The sequence below is a fragment of the Gavia stellata genome, chromosome 2, assembly GCF_030936135.1.
Source record: "Gavia stellata isolate bGavSte3 chromosome 2, bGavSte3.hap2, whole genome shotgun sequence".
Taxonomy (NCBI): domain Eukaryota; kingdom Metazoa; phylum Chordata; class Aves; order Gaviiformes; family Gaviidae; genus Gavia; species Gavia stellata.
Window position 1 is genome coordinate 92,149,800 of NC_082595.1, and position 11,521 is coordinate 92,161,320.

General features: G+C 36.6%; 1 protein-coding gene across 1 annotated transcript in view; it reads left to right on the top strand.

Annotated features, from left to right (window-relative positions):
- The window catches only part of SNTG2 (syntrophin gamma 2), a 185,898-nt gene extending 175,229 nt beyond the window's left edge, over nt 1–10,669 (top strand). The window contains exon 16 of the mRNA XM_059835573.1: nt 10,538–10,669. Coding sequence (XP_059691556.1) covers nt 10,538–10,669 — 132 coding nt within the window. The remainder of the gene's footprint in view (nt 1–10,537) is intronic.
- Nucleotides 10,670–11,521: the final 852 nt, after the last annotated feature.

Genomic DNA, 11,521 nt, shown 5'->3' on the forward strand with positions numbered 1-11,521 from the left:
TTTTTCAATCATGCAGTTTTAAAAAGAATGAGGGTAACTTTGAGGTGATATGACAGAGAAGAGGAAGGTAAGAGTGATGTTCAGCTGGAATTCGGTGGACAAAAGCCAATGAAAACAACCAAAAAATATCTGAAGATATATGAAAATTCTCAAATACTCTTACCTGGGGTTTTACAGGTTAAAGTCACTTATAAAGTGATACTTTTCTATAGTGACCATACACAAAGGTTATATATTACCTGTCCTTCCAATGTTTAAAAAAAGTTGTAAGAAGAAAAATCTCTAACTTTACTTGTTTATCATAAAGTTACAACAAATGCAATATGTCTGTCTTTGTATGTCTGTATTAGTAAATTATTCAGTAGTTCATCAGCAAGCTTAGCCTGAGTTGTCTCTTGGCTCTACTGTAAAAGATATTATAATATCTGTTACAAAAAGTACAATACTATACCTTGACTATAGTAGCAGGTCACTTCCAGTTCATTTCTCACAGTAATCCTTGGAGACAGAAAAGGACTACTGTTATCATTTTATATGTGATCATCTGCTGCAGAGAGCTCACGTAACTTGTTCCAGGTCAGACAGGAAGATTATACTGATGCAAAAACCATAATCTGAATCTCTGAATCCATGTATTAAATCATTAGATAATCCATGTGTGTGATTGACCAATGGCTCAAATTCCATTGCTTGTAATGGAATTCCATTGCTTTAATACTGGATCATTCCTCTTTCTGTTGTGGTAAACAATCTGATTCTTTTAAATTTTATTTTATTGTTCTTTCTGTGCTTACTTCAATTGTTTTTTAATTGGTTTTGCCTGTATTTTACTCTTTAGATAGAAAAATTGTAAATTTTAGCATTTTTATAAAAATCTGATTGTAAAATAATGATAAAAGTGAGTCCTAATGATAATTTTCCAGCAAATTTTGTCCAGGAGACAGATTTTTTAAAACATTAAAAATTATTCTTTTGCATAGGTCTAATGAAAACACCATGTAATTGGCAAAGTTTTCATTAATATTTGTGAGGTACCTTGAAATTATCAGATGGAAGATGATACATGATCAATTCATACAGAATTCTAAGCATGTAGGTGTCTAAACATACATATGTGTTGTAAATGTTGGAAGAGCCCAGGAAAAACTCATTAAAGGCTAAAGGAAAGGCTGATGCTAAGTAGCTGAGGATTTATCAGAATGTCAGTGGCTATACCTTTTACCACTGCCTCTGCACAGCGCAGTGTACCCACTAGGACTTCACATTAAACAGGACTGGGATACAGCTGTGTAGCCTCTTCACTTCAGATAAGTGGTATACATATTCAGTTATATGCCCACCACCTAAATGGTTTTATTTCTTAGACTTAAGAATTACAGACTAGTTGGGAAATAACCAACACTAAGACCCATAGTATAGTACAGTATCTGCCTCAGCTTATTGTACCGAAAGAGATTTCATAGAGCCAGATGCTGTACGGTGAAATGCAGCCAATAATGAGAAACAGAAAATGTCATCAAATAATAGAAGCTTCATTTTTCCTGAGTAAATGAGCCACTATATGTGAAATAAAGCTTGATACAGTTCACTTGACAGTAAACAGTAGAGTTAAGTTTGCAAAAGAATTTTCTGGATTATGTCTAATTTTATATGCCTACAAATTCTTGGGCAAAAAAATCGCATTTGGGAATCCTATTTTTGCATCTTGGTGACTAGTTAGAGATGATGTTTTTTCTCCTTCTATAAATTTTAAGCCAAGAGCTTCTTCCTGTGCACTTCGGTTTTAGGTGAAGAACAATACATTTTTCCATTTAAAAAGTTTTCCGTTTGAAGGAGCTAATAAGGCCTAGATTCCTGTCAGCTGTTTCTCCTTCAGGTCCTTCATATTCCCTACAACTGCCCCTCATAGTTTCCCACTTCAGTACTTCCCTGCCTTTAATACTTCCAATAATAACTCCATTTCAACTCCTTGAAAGCCCCCAAAAGTCACTGTGATGCATTCGTGTTACTGCCAAGTCCCAGCATATTTTTATCCAGCCTGACAATGGGGCAAAAGCTGTTGCAGCTGGTTTGTAGGTATGTGTGCATTACCTGGTTAGATAATCCATGTATATTGGGTGGCCAAGGGACCCTGGCCCAGCTGCTGGTCAAGGCAGGAAAAGACGATGCTTTCCTTGCCTTCACTTCCCTGCAGGGTGCCACAACTTGTGCCACACTTCTAGAAATTCATATCCTTTCAGGTGTCCACCTCTTTGACAAAGAGGGCAAATATTGCACAGATGCACACAAATGTGATTTCATCACTTCATTTCTGTAGGAAATCAGACATTTTTTTAGAAGAGAGACTTAAAAATTCTGAAATTGCAACATAGCATGTAAATGGATCTGTATGAAGGAGTAGCTCTGTGAGTATTTTGAAAGGAGGAGGAGAGTGGTTGATTATGAAGTATTCGTGGATTGTGGCATTAATGTGGAGTTTGTATGGTCAGCTCTTCCTTGGATCAGCAGTTTGGAATTCTTTAAGCTGGAGATGCCTTTTCGTGTCCATTTAGTGGGGGGCTCTTAAACCTGTGTGCTTTTCAGCCAGATGGAGCATGTTGACTACACAGGTGCCTCTTACACATAAGTTCATATGCAAAAAGATACTTGCTCTTGTCTTTTCTTAACAGTTACAACTAAAACAAAGACATGAAAACAAGAAGAAAAAAAAATCTCTGAATAGTGATAGGAGAGAGCTGAAGGCATAGAAGGCAAGTAATAATCCATAGTTTACTGTGGAAACTGAGCAAATAGCAAATGAGAAGGGTAGGTTACATGCTTTTTTGTTTGCTCCAGTTACCAAAAAAAAAGAAATTACATCCCATATTGCAAGTAAGATCAAGGGGTTATAAACACAAAGAAGAATAAGGAAGGAAGGTGGTTGAAATATTTTTAAATGTTAGTTTTTTCCGTATTTAGGAGCTAGTGAAAGTTATGTTTGAGAAGTCCAGGTAGATGGGTAAGATTACAGAGAGAGAAAACATAGCAGCTTTTTTTGCTTTTTGTTTTTAAAAAAAGGGGATCAAGGGGAGACATAGAGCCTTACAGACCAGTCGGCCTAACTTTGGTAGTAGAAAAATAACAAGATTATTAAATAAACACCAAGATTATTAAATAAATAATTTGTAATGATAGAATAATAACGTGATAGGAAACTATCAAGGTGGATTTTTGAGAGGAGACTATAGCAAAATTGCTTTATTTCCATTTTATGACAGGCTAACTACTCTGGAGGGAAACAATACATGTGATCTGTCTTGACTTTATTAAGGCTTAAACATAGTCCCACATGATGTTCTCATAAATAATTTTGGTAAATAGTACCCAAGTTAAGTTACCCTAAAAAAAGTTAAGAGTTATTGAAAAATAAATTCTAAAAGTAGATTACATCATTTGCTTGCAAAATGGAAGAATATAACATACCAAAATTTGCCTAATCCAGATTCACACCTCTTTAATTTCCTACCTGGTGGAAGTCTGAAGCTGGAGCATGCTCACTGACAATTATATCTTTATATAATATAAATCTTCCAAGTAAATTTTCCAATGAACAAATGTGAGCAGATTTCACAGGAATAGTAAAAAGCAACCCCCTGATGCAAAAATCATCTTCCTGCCAAATTTCAGAGTCTCAGGAAGGAGTAAACCATTTTGGCTAAAATTTTCTTTTGGAAAGTAATCTGTTGCAGAAAACTGGTATGGTAAATATCAGCCAAAACATTTTACATTTGGCAAAGTTTTATATAGCTTGTTTACCTGAACACAGGATCCAGTAGTGGGAAATTACAACTGATCTTAATAACAGTAGATATTCTTAGCCTACATGACATGTACCCTAAATTTTTAAGGTTGCTTTAAAAAACAATAAAAATGAAGATTAATACTTCCAGGATTGTACAGGATTTATCTCCCTTAGGTAAACTGTAGCTACCTGGAAGATAAGACTTTTTTTTCCAAGCATATTTTAATGGAGCATTTCCCTTTTCTTCTCATCTTATTTTTTGTTCCTTTTATAATATGTGGAAAAGAAAAGATGGAATTATATTTTAATAATTCATTCACCATAAGAAAGGGAAGAGTTTATTTATCTTTTGTCACTACATTGGCTCTATTACTAACTTGGTCTCAAATATTTAATTGAAGAAAGAAAGAAAAGAAATAGCGTTACTAGACTATTGTGAGCCATATTGAAGCTTCAACTAAATATTCCTGGTCTCATACATTTCTTGTCTGTTACACATACAACTTAAGAGCCCTGCATATTTATCTGAGTGCATTCAGTATTCTTTCTTCACTGACTTCAAGCCTCAACTCTTCTGTAGTTTCACGGTGGTACAGTGGTACAACGTGATCTGATTTTGCAATTAGACTCTGCAGCAGTTTTGCAGCAATTTCTATTCTTTTTAAAAGAGGAGAACCTCAGGACAGTGATCAAGGACTGGTCAACAACCGTATTTCTTTCTTTAGATTCACTGTATTCATCTGAGAGGATATTTATTCCATATTACTACTGTTGAGAGATATGGCAAATTAAGGAGAGTGCAAGTAAAGCTCTCTCTTTACAGCAACATTAATTTCTAGCATCAATAAAGTGCAATCTAGGACTCAAGCCCTTCTGTATTTTTATTAACAGGGGTCTTTTGTTGCTGAAGTCTGGCAGTTCACTACTGAACATCTTGAGAGCTTGAAAAACATTTGCAAGATGATGCTAGCCTGTGTGACAGTATTGGACATTCTGATTGCTGTTGGAAATGTATTTTAATATTTGCTGAAATGGGTCAATTTAGTTGGCTGCTCCTAGACAAGCATCTCCAGAACAACTTTTCAGATGGGTTTTTTGCGCATTAGCAAAGTTTGCATCTGTCAGTGCAACATTTAAGTGTTCCAGATTTAGCAGTAGACAGTGGCATTTGGAATCACTCAAGCTGAAAGTGAAAAGCCATCTGACTCTTCCAGATCCCTGTAGAACACTGTTAAAAGACTTAAGTACAATTGATAGATGGAGTTGCAATTCATCTGGCACTGGATGTTGGCATCGTAGATCTGGTTCTTACGCTTGCAGATTAAGAGCACCATTTTAGCTTATCGTTCTGCTCTTTGTGCAAACGACAGTCACAAAGAGAAGGCCAAATAAAAGTTTAGAGCTGAAGAAGCTTTCATACCACAGCTTATAATTTATCTTTGAATGTTTATAACAGTCTTAACAAGCTGTACAATACTAACATATTTGTTCTTCTCAACCATGATATGGCAACCAACTCCTGGTATACTTGCTGAGATATAGAACTGAATTTAGAATTTCCTCTCCTGTTTTGACTTCCATGTGTGCTGGAGCTAAAACCTAGATATCTTTATCAGTTCTTTTTTTACAAAAGATATGGTTATCATTTCAATCTGATTGAAATAATATGCTGAAGAATACAGTACTAATAGTTGTGCTCTTGTCAACAACTAATGAACACTGAGGCTTACCAATGTCCTTAAAGAAGTCATGAAATGCATAGGGCACAGTAACACTATCTGTCAGTGTCTCCATTATCTGCCTTTTATGTGATACAGGCTCATGTCTTGTTCAAATAGTGATTCAACAGCTCTCGGAAGTAATCAATAAAATTAAGTGTGTGTGTGGTAATGATGTAACAGGCCTGTCAAGCTCTTTATGATATGTAATAAATCCAACTCTCATAGGTGGGTGAAAGAAACAAGAACATGCATTTTTCTTACTTGAATGTGCACATATACTGATCGAGGTCAGTGCAGTGTGCACATTTTTTGTATTCTCAGTACCAGCAGGCAGATTTGCAGTCTTGTCCTCCCACTGCTTTAATCCAATCTTTTATGTTCTTCTCTTGCTGTCTTCCTTCTAGTGCCTTTGTTGTACTTAATCCATTTATTAGGTTACCTATAGTAAACTGAAATATCTTTGGTTATTGAAATATGAGACATGCACAGATTCTTCTAAATACACCTAAAATAAACTGACAATCTTAATTGAAAAAAAAAGCAGCAATCACAAATAATGCAAGCAAGCAGAAGGGTGATGTTAGATGATATAGAGCAAATAAAATGATCAGTTACTCAGTCATCTGCCTCACTGGGTATAGAGAGGAATATTACTTTAAAAAAAAAAAAAGAAAAATAAATTATCGGAGCAAGGCATTTGTTTGAAAGAAGTGACATTGGTGTTATTTTCTAGGAAAAATTCACATTACATTCTAAACCTGAAGAAGCCAAATTCCACCCTAAAAATCATATTCCACATGGTCTCTTGCTACGAGTCATATTGTCTCCATGTCCTCTGACTATGCAACATCCACATTTCCCCAAGCCAGAAGGCCATCCCTATCTTTTACCAAATCCATATTTCCAAATTAACCCCCCCAGTCCTTTTCCCCTTTCCCTGTTGTAATCTGCATGCAAGCCATATCCACCACCAGAACACCAGTTCTCTGAGCAACCTCTATCCTGAGCCTGCACAAATCTGTACCCCAACTTCGGCTTTGGATAGACATTCTCCAGTATCTGCGCCTGACTAGCCAGCTTCAGGATTGTGAAGGCAGCCAGTGCAGACATCAAACAGAAAGCACTGCAGCTACCCCCATTTGTGGTCTCTTGTGTCAAATACTACTGTGATCAGCTGCATTTCTGGGAGTTTCTGGTGCATGAGACCTCAGGTGAACACCACCTCTCTGATACCACCATAGCTGACCACATCTAACTGAGTCCTGCAGGAGGACACCTCCGGAGCTCTGCTTCTCTTTTATGATCCCAGATGATCGTTCACCCCCACAGATAACCTAACATAAAATAGTGAAGACATGAGAAAGCATGAGGGAAGTGAACCAGCTGGTAAACTGCATGAGGAGTGCTTACATGCCACCTATTTGGCTACCCAGCTCTGTAACAACTTTCAAAACTAGCACCACTCTTGAAAATAATCCCCCTGACTGAGGGACCTGCAGTATTAACTGGAGAAAGCGCATAAAACAGTTTTAGCAATACTGCTCCTCTTTCAACTGTATGTAGATTATCTGTTATAGAAATAAGACCGTATTAGTATTCAAAAGGTTATTCACAACAGATTAGGCAACAACTCTCAGATACACAAGAGGGACTACTGCAGTTTGATTCATACTCTGAACTCTGATAGAAACAAAGAGGACTCTGCAGTAGGGGCATTGGGAAGGAATGACTCCCAGTGATGAGACATTCCTGTCTTTGCTCTTTTCTTGTCCCAGAACTCTTCATGTAACATTGTTAGAGCAGTCTGAAATCCTGCCTACAGTCTGTGTTAGGTTACCTCTGATTGCTTATCATGATAAACGTGTATAGATTAGAAGTGCCTACAGCCAGAGCAGAGAGATGGAAAGCTTTGTGAAGGGCTCTCTTTTCGCAGTTCATTTGGCTGCATTCAGTCAGTGTGTTGAATGTCAGAACCTGAGGTGAAATTGTTGGATGTTTTCAGTTGATTTTGGAGCAAATCTAAGGTTAATGTGAGTTGTTTTATATTTTAGAATTTGCTGTTTTTAAAGATAGTAATTCAGGAGATGTAAACCTTTGACTTGAGCCAAGAACTGATATACTGAGGCCTGTATTATTTCATGCAGAGTTGTATTTCGTTAATAATCATGAGTGTGTACTTCATTTTAGTTTTATAAATCTTAAGACAATGAAAGTTAAATAATGGTACTATTCTTTTTCTGAAAGTGTTTATATTAATTTTATATTAATATTTACAATAGACAATAAAATATATTTTAAGAAACTTATTGCCATACTTGCCCCATAACTATCAATCAAAATAAAAAAAGCAGGGGGTTTATGCCCCAAAAAATCAGAATAAAGATTACATGGGCTTAAATTCCTCAAAGGATTTTAACTAACATTAACACTTCTTTTTTTTTTTTCACAAGGAGATCTAATTTTGAGTATGAGACCCAAATGATTACTTCAGAAACCAAATGCCAGTTATTAACAGTTACCTAAGTGCTTAGTTTGATACAAGTTCTCAAGAGATTTTTCTTCTTTTAGGATAATTATTGCTTAATTTCTAGACTAACAAGTATGCAAAAGCAGAAGTTTGAGAGAGTTTTGCCCCTTCCCTCAATGTTACCTTATTTTCTCCTTATTTAACTAGGTATGAATCACAATAAATAGCACATTCTGGTTATTGGTTATATTGGTTTATGTCCCTATTTTTTTAATTAGGAGTGTTTAGTGTTTGCTCTTTTATAATCTTAGAAGTGTCAGTTTGTCATTTGTATTAGATATTGAATTATAATAATCTGTTTTAAATTGCTTATTACTTCAACTGGCATCAAAAATGCCTATGCATTGCTCCTGAATTCAGCTATTTTTTCTTGGAAAGTTGTAGGAAAACCAGTCAGTAATTTCAGAGAAGAATGTTGGAAGGCAGTAGAGAGTAATTTCATTTTTTTAACACATTCTTAAAGCTGTTCAGTTGAGAAATTCTTGTGTTTCCAGGTTCTGGAAGGAGTTAAAATTTCTTTGTCTGATGATGACCCACACAAGGCAAATAATTATACGCATCTAAAAATCTCTGCTTACATATTCTTTGCAGGACTAGGGGCTGAAAGCATCATTCTCTTAGGCTTCTGTGTGCACTGAGCAAGCACTATAAGGAGGACAGCTTGCTGCCAAAACCCTCTGTTCCAAGGCTTCCCTATCTGAGAAGGTCTTTCCATGTAGTTTTTGTGGGTGTTTCATAGAGGACAAAGGCATTTGTAAAGCCTGTTACACCATGGGAACAGTTTATCTTGGGAGCTTGTTGAATATCATTCTATTACTCTTATTGTCCAGTAATATTGATTATTGTCATCTTACGCTGGAGAGAGTAAACATTAACAGAAAATTACATTTTTCTGGGAATAATAAAGTTGCGTAGTGGGAAATAAAATCCCTGAGACAACAAACTATATGTGCCTGAGGTTGTAAAGAAACTGTGCACAATTTTTCTAAAAAATTGGTAGAATCTCATCATCATGAAGTAGAGCCCTCAAATATTGTCAGGGTGTAATGGTTTCTTTCTGCCACTCCTTGTTTCTCTTTTCCTTTGCTGCTCCTTGCTTCTTACTTGTTTGCTCTGCTCCAGTGTGGCTCCTCCACCGGTTGTGGTCCCTTCAGGGGTGTTACCTGCTCTGCCATGGAGCACCTCCTACTGCACTGGCCTTGTTGCCTTTTTTGGGAATTTAACACCCTTTCTTAAATGTGTTTTCCCAGAGTTGCCATCATCTTGGCTGCGGGGCTCAGCCCTGCCCTGCGGTGGGTGGGTTGGAGCCGGCTGGAACCGGCTGTGTCCGGCACGGGGCAGCCCCGGCCTCTCCTCACAGGGGCCACCCTTGCATCTCCCCTCACTACCAAAAATTTCCCAGTTATGCCCAATATAGGGTCACAAAGTCATGCCCCACAAATACTAGCGAACAATTTAAGACATTCATTAGTAGTAAAACCACTCCTGCTTAGTAAATGCATGGCCTTTGATAGCAAAATTATGTAATGGTGAGCTTTTCTGGAACAGTAGCCTTGAATTCCAGATGTTCTGTTTGAGGCAATTTTGTTGAGGAGATACCATAAAATACTGTGATAGGAAAAGCAGAAGTCCAGTGCTTTGCTTTTTGTTTAAAGGCAAGCATATGGAGCGTGCCTCAATAAACTAGTATATAGCCAACACGTTTTTGAAAACAAATGTCTTCTCCCCAAACCAAAAACTGTCCCAAATGTCCCCACAATATATTTACCAGCTGCATTTCAATAACCGGCTACTTTACAAATAGTAGTATCATGTAAATTGAACATGTTTGTTACATTTGTTGTCGTTGCGTCAGAATATCACATCGTTTCTGTCTGGGGAGACTGGGAAAAAGAAATGTAACTTGTGCACAGAAGATGAAATATGTTATAAAAAGTCAAGGAATTTGAGAACTGGTTAGGAGTAACTCTCCCTTTCTTTGTGAACTAGGGCATATGAATTTCAAACCCAGCCATATTTCTATACCCAGGCTGTGGTGTGACTTTACCTTAGCTTCCACCCTGCCTCTGGCCTCCCAGCTTGCTCACCTGACTCTGCTTTAGAGGCTGCCAAAGTGTGTGTCCTCCTCACCCTCCCCAGCTGTGACTTGACACTGCATCATCCCCAAACATCCTTAACTTACCAACTATTTTAAAATATTTTGTGATATTTGAATGTTCTTGGAAGTTGAACTTTTTCATTGTCAAGCTGAGTAAAATGTAAACAACAAAGTAGCACAGAATGAAAACTAAATTGGCATGCGGCGCTGCCAGTGAACAAGGTACAGACATGCATCTTTTATTCTTAATGCTTTTAACTTTACAGTTCCCTATAAAGATTCAAATTTTTATTTAAAGTCCATTGTTGTTTGCCAACTAGTCTGTTCTGTATTTATGTAATATGTTTGTAAACCTGAATATGAATTCACATTTTCTCTTCTTTTTTTTTTTCTCTTACTTCCTCTTTCAGGAACTTGAATTTCAGGATCTGACGGCAGTTTTACATTGTATTCACTCCTTTATAGCAGCAAAAGTGGCATCTGTGGATCCAGTATTCATAGACAGTCAGAGCATTGCAAGAAAATATATGTACAGTAACTGATATCAGATTATATGTTGTGACTATGGAAAATAAATTATTTTCTTAAAGAAAGTAGTTATTTCATGCACAATATTGCAACTTTGTGATTTTATAAGAAGTCTATAGTTGTGTTATCTGTAACGTTAAGAGTTTTCACAATTTGTTAAACATTTTGAATCTATGAGTTAACAAATATTAAGTCAAACTGAATCAGTTGTCGTCTTCAGCATTAATATAAAATACTGAGTGAATGTTCATTCAATAATATTTGTGATGTCATTTTGATTTCTGCTGTCATGGTCATGCATATTCCCCCATATTACATAGAAACGTGGAATAACATTTGAAAAGTGTGTGTCCAAAATTTGGTCTCTCAGTCTGTTTTGGAAAGTGCTGGGTGCACAAATAGTTTCTACAGCCTTCACTGTAGAAAAGAACTAATTATTGAAGAGAACTACTATAGGAATTGGACTTTTATCTTGCTTTGATATGTTTGAAAAATAATAGTTCCGCGGTCCAGTTCTTTCGAGGCCTGAGAGTTTATCTCTGGCAAAACATGAAGTACTCTATCTCAGATTGAGGAAAAGACTTAAGCACACACTTGACTCTAAGCATATTAAGTAACCCCAGTGTATGCACAAGGTAATGTTACATATGTATTTAAATATCATGGTAGATCAACTGAAGAGCTTTAGAGTCTGCTAAGGAGCCTGACTATAGGCACTCGGTTTTAGAAAACTTGCCATAGGGTTTTCTTATCTATTAAGAAATCTTCCATGAATCATTCATTTATTCATTCATAGATTGCCTTGACGCTATCCTTTGATGTGATGCTCTGTATGGTTGAGAACAGCTTCTTTAATAACTGTTTTG